The sequence below is a fragment of the Leucopleurus acutus genome (genome assembly GCF_964270905.1).
Source record: "Leucopleurus acutus genome assembly, chromosome: 9".
Lineage (NCBI taxonomy): Eukaryota > Metazoa > Chordata > Mammalia > Artiodactyla > Delphinidae > Leucopleurus > Leucopleurus acutus.
This window is the reverse complement of record NC_139144.1, coordinates 105,661,460-105,679,394: the sequence shown is the minus strand read 5'-3', so window position 1 is coordinate 105,679,394 and position 17,935 is coordinate 105,661,460. Positions and strand designations below refer to the sequence as shown.

General features: G+C 45.5%; 1 protein-coding gene across 5 annotated transcripts in view; it reads right to left on the bottom strand.

The window, feature by feature from the left end:
• The window catches only part of DPP6 (dipeptidyl peptidase like 6), a gene marked incomplete at both ends in the record, with an annotated part of 1,037,088 nt that overhangs the window by 244,384 nt on the left and 774,769 nt on the right, over positions 1-17,935 (bottom strand). For 4 of the 5 annotated variants that reach the window (XM_082846708.1, XM_082846710.1, XM_082846707.1 and 1 more), the window contains one exon: positions 9,954-10,006. The exons of the other annotated variant lie outside the window; for it this stretch is intronic. In XM_082846708.1, coding sequence (XP_082702834.1) covers positions 9,954-10,006 — 53 coding nt within the window. The remainder of the gene's footprint in view (positions 1-9,953; positions 10,007-17,935) is intronic. 5 annotated transcript variants of the gene reach the window in all.

The window sequence follows — 17,935 nt, the reverse complement described above, 5'->3', positions numbered from 1 at the left end:
TTTCCACCCTGCTCGCCACATACTTCCCCAAGGACCTGTCATTTACAGAGCGCTGCAAAGGGAACGATTGTGGGGACCTGGCTGGAAGGGCCCCCTGAGTGCCCACGTCGGGCAGGAGAGGCACAGGCTCTGCCCTGGGCAGGAACCCCAGCACACAAATCAGCCGGCCTCGCGCAGGGACCAGGTGGAGGATGGGGCGGGGAGTTTACAAAGGGGGCCTGGACAGCCACCTTGGAGAGCAATCTGGCAGTTTCTTACCAAATTATACATTTACCGTACGGCCCAGCCATTCTACCTCTAGCTACTTCCCCAAGAAAAATGATAACGTGCCTATGAGAAATTCTGTATGCGAACATTCACAGCAGTCTCGTTCACAACAGCCCCAAGCTGGAAGCCACTCAAGTGTTACACGGCGAGAACACATGAGCAAACTCGTCTATCCACTCACTGGACCACTCCTCAGCAGTAAAAGGAATGACCTACCTGCACCAGGAGCGACGTGGGTGAACCCTGAAAGCAGGCACGCTAACGAAGCAGCCACTCACCCGGACTACGTACACATGACTCCATATATAAGACGTTCTGGAAAAGGCAGAACTACAGGGCTGGAAGCCAGGGGCACCCACAGTGGGTGGGGGATGGGCATGGCGGAATACTCTGGGGACATGGAAATGTTCCCTGTCTTGGTTGTGGAGGTGCTTCTATGATTGCACCCGTTAGTCAAAACATAATGAAAACTTCTCATTTAAAAAGTGTGAGTTTTACTATAAGTAAGTTATGCTGCAATGAGGCTGTAGCTATATAGATGTGACCAGTGTATCCTTGTCTCTCTAGAGTCTGGATGACCGCCCATCCCGCTGTCCTTGAGAGCTGCTTTTCTGGACAAGGCTGTCCTTGAGGTTTAATCTATGCGAATGTCACTGAAGTAAATAAGGCAGGGGGCTTTGTGTCCAGCCCCCGTACGGACCGCCTGGATCAGAGAGAAGGTGATGTGAAGACAGAACAAAATAGACTAGACAGCAAGCGACACACGTGGCCTTTCCACTCTCCATCCGTGGCTAGTATAGTCCTGGCTTGTGGCGGGGGTGTGTGCCCATCATTCTGCAGCAGGAGTGGATGCACAGCACACGCTGCTGCAAGCATCTGGCAGGCCTGGCCTCCAGGGCAGTCTGTCACATGCACCAGCCTTTTCTCTTTAGGAAAAGGTCTGTGAACAAGAACAGAGCTGACCTCAGGGATGCAGACAGAGTCTTCTCAGGTGACTGACACTCAGGCCCAGTTGAAAGGGTTCAACATAGTTGCCTCTAATTTTGTGTGACTTAGAACTGGCCCTGTGATTCTTCAAGAGAAGCTGGTGAGCAAATGCATGAATCAGAATAGGCGGCTTCCAGGCTGAGCCCACTAGGTGGCGCTCACGTCAAACTCCAGCCCAGACACAGAATGAGCCTGAGTCCAAGGTCCCATTCTGGGCATGAACTCAGAAGACAAAAGCGCAAGGCTGTATCTCATCTCCGCGGTGCAGACGGCAATGCTATTGAGCCTTTAATGCATATCATTAAATAAATCTCCAAGAACGCTGTTAACCTGCGACCTGCCACTATTTCTCTGTCGAGAGGACAAGGAAATCAGTGTTTCTGGGGAAATGTTTGTCATTTTTTTCCAGAAATAGAAGGGTTATTTCTCAGCTCCGGATAAAGTCCTGGGGGTCACTTAGTGATGAGAGCAAGTGAAGAAGTGGGGTAGGACCAGCTGACCCCAGATATTCAAACTAGAAACACCAGTAACTTAAAAGAACTCTCGTGAGGTCCCACCCTCTGAGACTCTGGTCTAACTGATTTGGGGTGGGTCCCAGGCTTGCATCTTATACTAGACAATATCATTTAATTAATTAACTAACTTCCTCAACTGTCAGCCAACACCTATGGACTCCCTCTTGCGCTGGGAACAATTCAAGGATACGAACATACAAGTTTAGGCTCCACAAGGCGCCTGACAAAACGATGCATCATGCATATCTTCACCTCATTTCCAAACGGGTTTGTTTGCCTGAAAATCTTCAGATGTGGTAGGCAAGTTTTTGAGGACAGCAAATGATTCAGTGGAAAAGAACCCCTTTGCATGTGGCTAGTGGCTTTTCTGCCGGTAGCTCAGATCTACGGGTGCAGCCTCTCCTGTGGTTATTCTTGGGCAGCCCTGTTCTCATCCTGAGCAACGGCCACCAGGGCCACAGACGCAGGCCAAGCCCCTCCCAGCAAAACCCCTCTTTCTGACACCTGACACCTTAGAATTCAGGAGAGAAATGTGTCGAGCAGTAGATGCATATTGAAAACATTTCTAAACATTCTGTTCAGAAACATTATATACCTACAAGGTAACTAGCAATCTAACGCAAGGATACATTACAGTGTGAAATGTGAGGCAGTCCTACTCCAGGGGTGCAGGAAGCTGCAGGGGGATTTTTACGGGAGGGGTTTTGATGTCGGGGCTTGAAGGAGCAGAAGGAGTTGGACACCACGAGCAGGAAGTTTCTGGCGCGTGTGTGGAGGATGGGGTGAAGGACGGGGAGAGCAAAGGCGGGAGGGCCTTCTGCGGGGGGCAGTGCTGGCACACGCCACCGATGCGGTCCTTGAGGCAAGCAGGTCTGGCACCTGAAGGCATCACGTGCATCTCCACTCCCCTCCACCTCCACCCTGACGCGTCGATCACGGCATCCTTCCCCACAGAGCCCAGGCATAGCTCTAGACCACCTTTAAACTCAGAGCTCCAGGAAGCCATCAGAACTGATCAGAGCTGGCACCGAGGATGAGATTTATTTTCTGTCTAAAGGTAGGGAAATTGCGGGGACGGAGATTAATTAGATTTGGTTGTATAGTGGAAGGTCTTGTTTCCACCATGAAAAAAGCCCGTAGTGCATTCTGCACTCCAAAATAGACACTTAAATGCACCATCTCGTTATCCTACAGTACTTCATAACCTTTACATGAACCCTATCCGTCAGGCATTTTATTTCCATCATATGTGCGGAGTAATAGTGCCGAGAGAAGCAAAGAAACTTTTCCATGATTACACAGGTAGAAAGGCTGACTGGGAATTTATTCCCAGATAGATTTGACTTTAAAGTGCATCTTATTTTGATAGTGCTTGCTAACAGTTTGGATTTCAGGGGAGGAAGGGAGAGATGGAGGGTGGCCTGGAGGGGAAGGGAGCAGGAGAGGCGGAAGCAGCTAAGACCAAGTCCTACAGGAGAGCTCGGAGCTGTCCACAGTTCTGAAATTATTGTGAAAGCCAATTACAGCAGGACTCTCCCTGCCGGATGCCATGGTAGACACGTAAAATGCCATTCTCAGAACTCTCTTTCTCCTACATTTTGGCTTCATGTTGGCACCTCCTCAGGGTATACAAGCAATCCTATTCATGCAACTTCCGGCAGCTCTGCAGAGCAAAGTGTGTCTGAATGGAAGGTCCAGTGCAGGGTCCTGGGAAGGAGATGTGGAGACACACACTGCTGGGATTCTCCCCACTGCCCTCATGAACTCACTACTTTCAATATTCTCATGCATCAGGCTCAACTCACACAGGCACAGGCTGCCACAGATTTAATTAGAGGGACATGGAGTATAAACCCTTGGCATCTGTCTTCATTTTCCAAGTGAACACCAGATGCCCACAATCCCAATCATGTGGTCTCTACACTGAGCCTTCACTGCTCCCCACCGCGTCTCCTAATTGGCTCCATGTTCCTGTTCATCCCTTTCCTTCTCTCTACACACATGCATAACACTAATCCACGCCCGCCACCTTCACCATGTCTCTCTTCTGCTCGGTGTTCAGTGTGTTCTTATTGGAAAGACCCATCACACCGGGGTGGGGTTTAGGTCTTCCACACGCCAGGCTCACCCTAAACCCACCCAACCCTATCTCTCCCCATGCAGAGCCCCATGAGAACAGCCCTGCTCGGGCCTGGCCTGGCACCCCACTAACTCCAGGAAGATGCTGGCTCATGGAAAAGGTCAAGCCTGTTTAGTGATTTACCCGACCTGGAACATCTCCTCTCTGTCTCCATCTATTAGACCAAACCAAACCAAACCAAACAAAACTTACTCAATTATAAGGCTCCACTCAAGCCAGACTTCCTTCCTGAGATCCTTTATGACATCTCTTCTTTTGTGTTGTGTCCAAAATACCCATTTGAGGCACTTAATTTTATATTGTTATATAAGTCTGTGTCTTTCCTCTTCAACAAGATTTTAAACTTCTGAAGGATAGCAACTGTGCTTTTGTTGCTCAATACAGCATTTCAATAAATGTTTGTTGACTTATATTGTCTTTTCGGCTTCCACTGGAGGCAAAATAAGAGAGTCTTAAAAATTAATTGCAGTAAGTCAGATTGAGATGAGATAAACAGAACTTATTGAGCATTGAGAACTGTAGATAGTTGAAGCTATAGACATCTCTTTTAAGAGAGAAATTAAAATCACATGCGCAGGACTTCCCTGGTGGCACAGTGGTTAAGAGTCCGCCTGCCAATGCAGGGGACATGGGTTCGAGCCCTGGTCCAGGAAGATCCCACATGCTGTGGAGCAACCAAGCCTATGCACCACAACTACTGAGCCCACGTACCACAACTACTGACGCCTGCGCGCCTAGAGCCCGTGCTCTGCAACAAGAGAAGCCACCACAATGAGAAGCCCGTGCACTGCAACAAAGAGTAGGCCCCACTTACTGCAACTACAGAAAGCCTGCGTGCAGCAACAAAGACCCAGCGCAGCCAATAAATTAATTAATTAATTTAAAAAAATCACATGGGCATTAAAATCACCTGAGTGTCACAGAACAAGTCTTAGCTTTGAAAAATTATTAAAGGGAATTTTATTATTGTAGGGGTTATATCATTCCTCTCCTTGTAACAGAAAGGATTTGAGCTGGCTAGAAAGTAAAGTCTAAAAAAATTTAATTACAAGACTATAAATATATATTGGGGATATATTACAATATGAAGAATAACATTCCCAGGCATTCACTAGAAGCAAAATTCTCTGCTGTGCACTTTGCATGTATCATTCCACTTAATTCTTATAATGTGCCTATTATTAACATCTTAAAAATATGGAAACTAAGATCTGTAGAAGTACAGCAACTATCAAGGTCACACAGCCAAGAGTCAGTTGCAGACTGGGATTCACATTAAGGTCTATGGGACCACTAGGGCTTCAGTTCTTAACTCCTGTGTCATGATATCAGGCAAGGTACTGGGGCATTGTGCTATGTTGTCAACCTAGATTTCTATTTTCTAAATAAATGGAATGCTCTTCTGCATCCCAGCCTATAATGTTAGAGAGTAACCCTGGGCAGAAAGAATCTATGTCTCAGTTTATTATTTTCACAGATGCAGAATGTGACTCCATAAGTCAACCAGAGTTCCAAAGGAATACAATTCTGTACAATTTGTTTGGTACAGGTAAATAAGCAAGGTTAGGGCAACAATATCCACAGAGGATGGCCTGACATGTAAACAAAATGCCTCTGAATACTTCTCAGTTTCTGTTCTATTATTGCTCTGCTTGCCAAACTCCAAAATGCCAATGCTACATAACTACAGGGTATACCAAATTTTTCTTAAAATTGATTTCTGTTATAGAAGGATTGATTTTCTCTAGCCCATATGATTTTCAGAACGATCTTAAAAGATACAAGAAATTATAATTATATAGAAATATAATTTTTCTAAAAAAAAGCACTCAAGCCAATGGGAAAACTAATCCAAAAAAGAGTCATGTCAGGAAAATGTCAAGAAACAGCCAAGTCTACCAAAAACTGCTATGAAAACACACAATGGACCCTTAACAGAGAACATTTAGCTGGTTATAATCTCTATTATGAAAGATTGTTTTATTTTATTGACATTCTGATATAAAGACTTAGTGAAACACTTTATGTTAAAAATAATAGCTTTGGGCTTCCCTAGTGGCGCAGTGGTTGAGAGTCTGCCTGCTGATGCAGGGGACAAAGGTTTGTGCCCTGGTCCGGGAAGATCCCACATGTCGTGGAGCGGCTGGGCCCGTGAGCCATGGCTGCTGAGCCTGCGTGTCTGGAGCCTGTGCTCCGCAATGGGAGAGGCCACAACAGTGAGAGGCCCGCGTACCGCAAAAAACAAACAAACAAACAAATAAAATAGCTTTAATTCTGGCTTAATAAACAAATTTGCGTAAAAGACATGTCCTTTAAGAATACAATTTTTGAAAATTTAGTATGTGAAAGTCAAATGCACCTACCCTTAGGTTCTAGATCTCTTGACTAAATGAAAATTCAGTTGGCTCGGCATTCTCATTATAACCCAAGCCGTTACACGCACACGGGGTTCTAGTGGGCTCCAGCTGCAGACGTCACAACTGGAGGAGAAGGAATTTAAACACAGGACACGAAGGCCTCTTTATGGCTCGTGGAAGGGACAGAAAAGAGGATACCCCCTTCCCAGATTCATCACTGGCAAAAGGAAGGAAACCAGAGTTTAGAGGGTACTGAAAAATTAATTTGATCCTTCTCTGTGATTGGTTGGAAAGTCTGAAGCCAAGGGGAAAAAAAAAAACTATAAAGGACAAATAATCCCATCCTGCATACTGAATGGCCTCTGGCTGGAAGAGAGGAATTGAGGGGAGAGAGGGATGAAAGGAGAGGTGAGAATTTGAGAACAAGATACAGATCTGTGAGTCCAGAAGTATCAAGAGAAGCTCTCAGATTTTTGGTCCTATGAGTAATGTAAATTTAAATATTTTAATAGAGATAGTTTTATTTTAAAAAGACAATTGTGCTTTCCTTGATACCCCAAACCCAGCTACGGGGCTGTGTTCTCCCCCTGCCAACTGGTGGAGCTCTGGCACAACTGACTGAGCTCAACAAGCCTCTTCTGGAGGCTGAAGCTGCAGAAGCTCGAAGCCTAAAGTCCCATCCAGTTTGGAAATCCACCGTCTCATTAATACAAATAAGATTTTGACAATATTTGAAATTAATTAATTCATTTATTTTGCATAAACGGTTGAGCAATGCCATTTTTGGAGAAGCTGTCAGTTTATGTGGTGATGAGAGGAACCATAGACATCCTCATCCACCAGAGACTGTTTCCCATAAATGTAACAAGTAATCTGCTACATCTTTCAATCTTATAAGAGTCCTTACGTAACTAAGCAGGACCATATGGGGGCTCCCCGGAACAGACCCCTCACCCCATGCCTTCTGCCTGCCTCTTGTCTGTAGAAAACCTGTAGCATACCTAGGCTTTCTGCAAGTTCCAACAAGTAAATTTAATCAGAGAAGTGAGAAAAGGCAGAAAGAAAGGAAAACAGTCAAACAGACAAAATAATAATAGTTTAGCCATTAAACAAAGTCAAGGACCTTCAGTCCTCCTCAAGGGCTGTAGATAATATTCTGAGCCATGCCCTTTGAGCTGTTTTGCAGATACTGAAACCCCCACCAGGTGGAAGAAGTTAACTGCACGCTGTCCACAAGCACATAGACCACAGACCAGTTGGAACCAGAGGACTGATGATGTTGACTCCCAATTACCTCACCACCAACCAATCAGAAGAAGGTCCATGAGCTGATCACACACTCCACAACCCCCCTCTCTCAACCTGTCATTAAAAACCTTTTCCTGAAGCTTTGGGGAGTTTGAGCCTTTTAAGCACTAGCTACCTGGACTCCTTGCTTGGCGCCTGCAGTAAATGCTGCACTTTCCTGCACCACAACCTGGTGTCAGTAGATTGGCTTTACTGTGTGTGGGCGAGCAGACCCAAGTTTGGTTCGGTAACACTTAGAAAAGCAATAAATGAGGGCTTCCCTGGTGGCGCAGTGGTTCAGAGTCCGCCTGCCGATGCGGGGGATGCGGGTTCGTGCCCTGGTCCAGGAGGATCCCACATGCCGCGGAGCGGCTGGGCCCGTGAGCCATGGCCGCTGAGCCTGCGCGTCCGGAGCCTGTGCTCCGCAATGGGAGAGGCCACAACAGTGAGAGGCCCGTGTACCGCAAAAAAAAAAAAAAAAAAAAAGCAATAAATTAGCACTACTAAAAATCTGATATTTACAGTTGTAATTTTACCCAAGGCAGTTGTTCTGATGGCACAGGATTGAGAGCGAGCCAGGCCATGCTGGATTCCAGCTCTCCTGGGCACCAGCTATGAGATGACAGAGTTCTCACTGTGAAAGGCGGAGAAGAATGCTTTTTTGCAGGACTGATATGCTAGGGTGGGCGCACTTAAGACTCATTCAATACATGACGGCAATTATTACTACTATGATTATTTTAAAAATACCAAAAGCAGCTCACTCTTCGTTGGCATCCTCTATGGAGGGGTCATCATCCTCATCGTGAGCACTGAAACCAAGGCTTCAGCACACACCATCTTGTCCTTCGGTTTGTGGCTGGTTTGGCAAACTCTTGTGCCAGGTTCTCAGAACCTATTTCTCTTAAATTCTAACTGATGCAGTAAAATCTTTACACCATGTGTCAAGCACAGAATGCTTTTCAAGTTTTGAGTTTTACGAATTTATATAAGATGAAATGAAATATCCATCATCTACAATAAATTCTATTGTTCCCAGAGGGGTAGATAAATCTCAAGGCATAATTATACTCCTGCCTGCCGTGACCTTGGAAGATGCATATCTGCTTGAAAAATAATAGAATAATTCGTCCTTAGTGAAAAACATTTGAGTTTCTATTTGAACTGTGCTTTTTTATAAAAAAAAAAACACCTATGGATACTTTGTTTTCACTACGGGGGCCATCTTCAGTCTCTCGGGGCTTGATTTTTCTACTAGTCTAATGGAAACGATTAATCACATTTGGCCGCATGTCTACATGTATCTTTCATTTATCAAGTGAAATTATTTTCCCCATGTTGTTTTTCCAAGGATATGCTCATATTCTACCTAAACTTAGTAGAAAACAGACAGCAGCAGTTGTGAAACACAGATGCTGTGATTAATGCTCTCTATGGAACAATACTTTTTAGCAACTCCTGCTGTTTGTTTAAATTTGCTTAGGAAAATTAGGATGCCTCCCTGTAAATAGTCACGGGAATTTACACAACATTGCCAGTAGCACAATCCCATTTCTTTGAACATTTCCTGAGCACTTCACCTTTTCGAACAAAAAGTGAGAGAAACCGTGGAGGGTATGAAGAAGGAAAAGGTGGGAACAAGAACACAGGCAGGGGTGAGGGTGGAGGGGTTGTAGGTGGGTGGGGGAGGGGAGGAAGAAGGAGGAAGGAGGAAGACGAGGGGAGAGAAAGAAAGAATAAAAATGGAAGCAGTAAAAGCCATCCCTGCCACACTCTCCTTGCTCTGCAACTGGTTTTCCCCTTGCCCACTCAACAAATGGCTTCACCGAACTTCAATCATGTCTTAACACCTCCGGACTCGAAAGATGAGCTCCTGACAACGCACCGCACGCTGTGTGCGGCTGTGTCTACCCAGAACTGAAAACTCAGCAAAATCACGCTTGCACTCATGTCTTTCCTCCCCACTCACACTTTTGGGTTCCAAATGTTGCATTTTTGAGAAACAAGATGAGCTTAGGGGTGCTGCCCTCTCTATTATGTATATAAAACCAGGAACCTTCCTGGGAGTCCTAGGTCGAATCACCATGCCCTAGAGGGGTCACAGCTGATTACAAAGTGGGGCGGGGAAGGGGGAATCTTTCTCTGCAAACCTGGGAACCAGAGCAGGAAGTGGTGGAGCTGTTCTAGGAAGGGGGGCTTCACAAATGGGCAAGAAACTGGACTCAAGTGACCCCCTCGGCCCTGGAGGCATCACGGAGGTCCCACAGCATGGGGACACTTTGCTGTCAAGAAATAAGGTGCCTCATTTCCTGCCCTAAGAATTAAGCAACTAATCAGCGCTCTGCTTTGCGCTTTGTTTTGCAGATTTCGCGTTAAAAGAAAATGAAAGAACAATCTTACCCATGAGGAATTTTGCTCAGGACATAATATCCAGTATAGGAGTGTTGATATATCTGAAACAGACAAAAAAACACAAGAAACAATAAAACAGGCGTTGAGACAATGGTTGTGATTATGATATTTTTCAAATCACTGTGACTCCTAATAAACAGCCCTGGACCAAAAGTAGTCAGTCCGGAGACCTGGCGGCAAAGTCTTTTATTTACTCAGGAAGTTAATTTGCATACCCTGTTTGTTTTATTTTCACCATTTGCATGTAGTTTACCGGGCAGCCAGAGGCTAGATGTCATCTCCATGACTACCTGGCTTGTGATTAAATCAGGGGCAGAGACTTCCCGCTCAACTAAATGTAGCACAGAACTAAAAGGACACTACTCACTGGAGGCTACCTGACAGCCAGCTGCACCCTGAAACTGTAAGACCCACGCACTGCTGTAAACTATGGCCGATTCTACTGTGAATCCTCGCTGAGTACTGAAGCCAAGATAGGCTTCACTGGGCAAACTCCTGCCCCCTTGGACAATTTGATGTGCAGGTTTTAGCTTCACGGAATGGTCAATAAACTAAGAGCTCATTGCAAGGGTAGCATGGCTTTCAAAACTAAGGTAACAACAACAAAACAGCATTTCCAAACTCCTGTAACCCCCAAATCTCAGATGTCCCTCTTAAACTCTTGAACCCAGGAGAATACTCCCCAACCCATAAATGCAGTGACTACAATGCGAGGGATACCCCCAAAGAAGGGAGAACGTGGTCTCCATCCTCTCCAGCTTTCTGGATAGAGGCCCTCCCCAGGGTGTGGAATGTGATGGGTTACCCCGCAGGGTTGAAGTGAGAACCGTACACTTCACTTTCTTTCCTCTACCTGTGGAACTTTGGAGAGTTGGCACCCTGTGTGGGCAAATGTTCAGGGACTAGCATTTTAAAAGCAGCTCTCTACAGATAACAGGTGAGGGACATGCAGCTGAGTAAGACAGATCTACTGTAGAGCACGTGTAATATGCATGCATTTGGAACTGATGATGGAAGTGAATCTTCAAAGGAAAAATGGGTAGGATTTGCTAATACCTCTGACCCCCCATCTAGTCTGGGCCCCAAGATTAATTTCTAGGAAGTCACAGTGGATCAGTTATTTGGAGAAAATAAACAACAGCACTTAAGTCCCAATGACGTTTTGCTTGCAGTGATGTCAAGACTCCTGAACCAGACACATGGGGCCTGGGGTGACCTGCTGGATGGCAGGAGATGGGAATCTGACTGGGGAGTTACTTTAAATACTGGTCTAATTATGAAGAAATAACCTCTAAGGAACAAAACCGTGAAGAACTTCACAGAGCTGCCATGGCGATCTGGGCGGGGCCAGAGGACCCTAACTGCTGTTTCTGAAGTGCTGCACAGTGATGCTCCCCCAGCAGAAGAAGGAAAGGCCCTGTGTCCTGAGCAGACTGATGCTCAGAGAGCCCCTCCGAGGTCCTGGAGCTTCGACTAAACGTTGCCTCTGTGAGCAGACGCTGGAGCAGAAGCTGGGTGGATCCGTCCCACTTCTCCACGGTTATGGCATCGGGTGCTGTGCTGTGTAGTGTTTCCGACCTCTCCTTCTAACATGTGTCTTTTCATACTATGTGTCTCACTTTATTTTCACAGTAACCCCAGGAAGGCAAAAGATTACCTTTGCTTGTTAAGATAGGAAGCTGAGGTGCAGAAAGGGTAGAGGAGGGTGGAGGAAAGGCAAAGGGGATGGGAGGAGGGGAGGCACAGGGAAGAGGGGCAGAGGAGGGAGGGTGGACCCTAATTCCGTACGCTTGAGTGCCTGAGTGCCGGGGGACTTAGTGACTCAAACAAATAGAATGTGACAGAAATGATGGTCCTAGGCTTCTGAGAGCGGGTTATAAAAGGTAGTGTGGCCACCTCCTAGCTCCCTTTCAGATCACTTGCTCTGGGGGAGGTTGGCCACCATGGTGTGAGGACACTCGAGCAGCCCTGTGAGGAGGTCTATGTGGTGGGGGGCCGAGGTTCTTCCCCATTCGATCACCAACATCCAGCAAGGAACTCAGGGTGCTTGGAAGTGGATTCCTCACCAGCAGTCAAGGCTTCAGATGATGCAGCCCTGGCTGATAACCTCACGAGAGAACGTGAGCCAGAGATGCTCAGATAAGATGGTCCTGAATTCCTGACCCACAGTAATCACGAGATAATGTTGGTTATCTTAAGCCACTAAGTTTTGGATAGTTTCTTACACAGCAATAGGTAAATAACATATCTAGTTTAAATCCAAAGAAAAAAGATAGCTAATAAATCAGATGTGAGTACACTGAGTTACTGGGTTCCCTCCCTAAAAACTTTCAGCAACTTCTAAAACAAATATACAAATTCCTTATCGAAAGAGTGTCAGTACAGAAGAAGTGAGGGGCTGGTGGGGGGCCATTATAGGCAAAAACACTTGGAGGAAGCCTTTGAAATGACCGCAGAGAACAGTCCAAAGCCCCAAAGGTGACGGTGGTGGTGATGCTGGTGTTGAGAATGGCTAGCATTTTGAAGCACGTACTATGTACCAGGTAGCATGCCAACTCCTTAGCATACATGAATTCATTCAATCTGTATGAGGAAGGTATTAGTATTCCATTTTTAGGATAGGAGAATTGAGTCAAACTCAAGCAGGATTTGGCCTGAGGTCTGTTTCTCTCTAAGCACATATTGGAAATTGCCTGAACAAGGGGTATAGCTCTTAATTCTCAAGTTACAAATCCAAGTTGATTGCTGTCAACTGAAAAATCCAGAATACCAACAGACATAATAAACACACAAAGTAAGGACATGTGCTGTCTTTCTTGGTCTTAATCTGGAAACAGTGATTTCAATTCATTCTCTGGTTATGACATTCCCAAACCCCTAGACTTACATCTTTGCATACCTCTTTAAATATACCTGCAAATGACCCTGAAATTCAGCTTTGTGACTATCTTCTGAGTGGAAGTAATGAGAACAAGGAAGACAGAATTAAAATAACCTTATAAGGGCAATGGTAAGAAGAAGATGAGAGAGAACTACCCCTTTACAATTCTATGTCTGTACTGTCAGGCAGAAAGAAAAAAGACGGCATATATGGATGGGAAATGAAACGGAATATCTGGAAAACTAAATCACTAATTAGAAAAATTCAAACAAAATGAAAGAGAGTCAAGAAGTAGAGACTGGATCTGCCAACTATGTATGGGACAGAAGCATTCCAGAGTAAACTGTTAATGCAAATGGAAAGGCTTTAACATGGAAGTGCAATTATGACTCAGTGCTACTCAAAAAAATGGGGAAGTGGGAGGAAGATGCAAGGATTTTCTCACTGCTCCAAGATGAAACAATCAAATACCATTCTCTTCCACAAAATATTCCCTCAGCCTGGAGCCGAAAGAACCCCAGGCACAAAGAAGACAACTTTGAAAGAGGACAAATTTCAAGAGTTTCATTTGCACAATGGCTTACCTCAAAACGCATTAACAATAAACTATATCTCACTGAAAGAATTTGTTCCTTGGAGAGATAAAAGTCTGTCTTTTTTTTTTTTTGTGGTCTCTATCTCCTGTATTTATGCTTCTTTCTTTAAAACAGACTCTAAATACTTCCGATCATGGAAAAAAGTACAAAGAGTTGGAAGTTGGTAAGACTGCATTGTTATTTTTCTGTGAGTGGACTTTTAGAAGTTCATGAATATAAGTTACTTCGGTTTCTTCCCACAGCAACAAATTGCTCTTGGAAAATGAATGCATGAAAACCTGTTACCCAAAATACCATTCACAAGATGGGAAGACAATTTCAGCACAGTATTTTTTAAAATATATCATGCAACATAGTTGATACTGACATTCAATAATTGGGAAAAAATAACCAGTGAAGGGCTTGTCTTGGGCTAAGGTCATATTTGGTCTGCTTCTAATATTTCTGAAACATCACTCTGCCCACAGCTTTCTTTCTGATCCTCTCCCTTCATCACCCCCTGAGCCACACTTTTGATTTCTCTCCGGTCTTTCCTACCTCAGCCCCATCACGCATACTAACCCAGACTCACTTTACATCTTCTTCCTCTATGAAACCTTCCACTCTTGTAGTTTTAAACTATGATTATCTGAATATTGGTAATTTCACAGATCTATCTCCTCAACTGTAGACCAGCGTACCAGATTCCCCCCTCGACATCTCCATCTTATGTCTCACAGGCACCCCAAACTCAATATTCTCCAAGTTATCTCTTATCTACCCTTAAAACCCAGTTCTCCTTTGATACTTCCTATCCCAGTCGGTGGCTCCCTCATCCCCTCAGTAATCTGAGCTGAAAACCTAGTTTTTCCTGACTCCATTCTTTGCCTCCTTCCTCCTCTGGCTCAATTCAATCTATCTCCAAATTGTGCCAGATTAACTTCTTAAGTCCTTCTCAAATCTATCACCCACTCGTCATCCCTATGGCAAGCACCTTCCTTCAGGCCTCCCTCCATCCTTCCTCTCCGGGACTAACCTCTGAGATCTTGACCCCGTCCCCTCCTGATACCTGTTGAACTTTATCAACTCCTCCACCACGAATTATGTGCCTTATATTTTTCATCACTCCCTCTCCTTGTTCCTTCTCCCGAATCTGCAGAATTCAAATCTCCCACATTAAAAAATCCTTGGTCGTTCTCCCTGCCACCCCTCTGACTCCTTCTTCTTTGAAACTATCGTGGCACTTCAAAAGGAAAGTCTACACTGCTTCACTTTCTATCACTTTGAACCCACTGCATTATCCTCCCGACGTCCTCAAAGCGCCACCTCCAGGCGGATGTCCCGCTGCCGTACACATGATATCTTCCTAATGTCCAGCGCGCTCGCTCTCTCGGCGGTACGTGATAAAGGTGACAGGAATCCTTCTCCCTTCTTCACTCCATGGCGGGTCACTGCTTTCGATCTCCTCTTGCCTTCCTCCTTTCAGCCACTTTGCCTTTCCTTTCTGCTGTGCAGACCCCTTGAACGGACACAGGCACCAACCTGCCACTCTTCGGGGTTTCCCTTGTCGGTCTACACCCTTGGTCTGGAAGAGCACATTCATTTCTGCTTTCTGTGAGGCTTCTTACTGAATTCATATTTTTATACTTGGTCCATCTTCTGAGTTCTAGACTCATATCTTCAGCTTGTGTCGGGGCTTTCAGCATAGATGCTTTTACCCAAAACTTTTACACCACATTCAATATTTTGAAAACCAAATAAACTCTTTTTCTCCTAAATAATTCTCTTTGATGTTCTTCCACTTACCTGGTCTCCCGGTAGAAACATACTGGAATTAGCACCAACCATTTCTATTCCTTCCTTTCCTTACTGTCCATGTACAACTGGTTTCCGAATTTCACTGGACTTTGTAACTTTGGAATGAACCTTAAATTCAGAGCGCATTTTCCATCCCCAGTAACACTGCCCTAGTTTGGGATGACCTTCCAGCTGCCCCGCCAGCGCTCCTCCCCTCCTGCCCAAGGCCTCGGCCAGTCCCTGCTTCCCGGCCAGTCGGGAGCAGGGTGGTGGGTGTGGCGGTTTGGGACAGGTCTGGAGCAGGACACGCCTACTCCCGTGGAGCCACTACTATTCTTATACAGTCTTAGAGGAAGACACAGGGTCAGTTCTCAGCCTGCTGATCGCCGAGGGGTGAACTCAGGAAAATTACTTAACCTCTGAGCCTGAGTGTTAGAGCTGTGAGTATTTGTTCAGGAAATTTAAACCACGAGAAAGGAACCAAGAATGCTCTCGTTTAAATTTTAAGGAGAATTATACGATCGAGTGACTAGCATTATGCAGAATCCATGAAACTTTTTTTTTCTCTGCTCTTTTGGGCTGTAAGAAAACAGGAATTCCACTGAGAATGCAGAGTTGGAGCTGACCTATTTCAGGGGCTGGGAGAGGTAGGAAAACAACTGAGATTTTGCCCTGGTGCCTGGTCAGCACATCTCTCTATTCTTTAGTGTTCCAATAGCGAGATGGATGGTCCCCTGGGGTGGTAAGCCCCCCAGCACTGACAGAATTCAAGCAGAGGCTGGACAGCCGCTGTGAGGAGTGCAGCTAGAATGGGCGTGAAACGGAGCAGGACCCTATGGTCCTTGCCCTCCCGTGTCCACTGCCTGCCTTTCATCTGTGGAAACACTTTAGCCAAAGAATAAGTTTAATCAGAGAAATGAGAAAATGCAGAAACAACAGAAAAAAAGTCAAAAGAGATCAAATCATAATAGTCAGTAAGCAAAGTCAAGGACCTTTAGTTCCTCCTCAAGGGCTATAGGTAATATTCTGAGCCCTGTCCTGTGAGCTGTCTTACAGATACTGAAACCCACCAGGTGGGAGAAGTTAACTACATGATGACCAGACGTAGCCATGACATAAGCTGCCACAATTCTGAGAACTGGCCTCAAGGAAGTGGGAACAAACTGACCCTGGAACTGAAGACTAGCTGTACTTAAAACAATCAAGGTGACGCTGGTCAGACCACCGCGGGACCGATCTCAATATGATGATCAGAGCTGACTGCGCTGCTGCTGCATGTAGCCCCCTCCCTCGGCCTATAAAAGCTCTTGCCCCCTGCCTGTCAGCGGTGAGGGGGGGGAGCCGGCCTTTGGACGGAAGTCCACCCTCTCCTCCACCCCCGCCCCGGCTGCCGGCCTCCAAACTAAAGCAAACTTCCCTCTCCACCAACCTGGCCTCTTTAATGGCTTTTAAGTGGCGAGCAGCCGGATCTCACTTTCGGTTACAGGTGTGACCATCCCAAAGCAGATGCTCCGGGGCACATGCCTCTCCCTTTCCTATTTGATCCTATATTCTATTTATAGAGGAAATTAAACATATCAGAGGGTGCAGATGAGCTCAGAGTAAGAGTCTGCCAAGTCAGGATCAAGGACACATGGATGGAATACGTGGTTAAAGAAATAAGATATGGTAACGTGACGTGAACAGAGGCTAAAAGTACTGGCAAATATTAACACAGGAAAAAGATCGAACGGTAAAAAAAAAAGAAGAAAAATTATCTGCATGAGATGCACGCTGATGAGTGAAAAAAATAGAAACCTGAAGGGAAAAAATAAAAACTCTAAAAGAAGTTGGAAAATGTGAGATTTCTGGGCTTTAAAATTGGAGAAAATAAAGTGTTTGCCCAGAGGGTCTATCTCCTCACAGTTTTAAAAGTTCTATTTCCCAAAGAGAAGGAAATTCCATTAGGTTCTAGCTGGCAATCCCCAGCTCTACTGAGAACTGACACACAGCCAGTCCCCCGGGAGAAAGCGAGCAATCTGTCTCCCAAACCCAAGCCAAGGTTTCACGGACCATGACAGACGCTTCCTGAGACTCGTGCACTGTTTGTGTTCCTTTGTAACATTTTGTAAATGTTCCCTCAAAACCTTTTTGAAAACAGCTTTACGGAGGAATAACTGATATATCAAATACTGCCCATATGTGATGTGTGCAAGATGATGAGTTTGGACACGTGTGACACCTGTGGTGGCATCCTCACCATCAAGGCAACAGAGGCACCAACACCTTCCAGAGTTGCCTTGTGTCCCTGACAACCTTTCAGGAAGGTGGTGAAGACCAAACAATTAAGCCTGAAGCCCTGGTGCCCCCTCAGTTAATGTGGGGAGAAGTGAGGGGAGCAAACATACCCTCTGTTTTTTCAAAAATACATCATGAATCGTCACATTCACCTGGTGCATTCCTAAGTCTTGGTCTTGACACATTCTTCTGAACAACCTGCACTCCTGCTTCCACCCATGGTCATGATCCATGATCATGGAGCAGCTGTCGTGCTTCCGAGAAGCTCTCAAAGACCTGTCTGTGGAATGGCTAACGACCCGGTGGGCCTTCAGGATCTGACAAAGGCTCCCCTGACTATTCCATCCAGGTCCCTCTTTGAATAATTGAAACAACTGAGCACATCTACAACATGTGATGAGACAGGAGCTAACCAGCTCGTAGGGTCTTTCTGGGAAGAA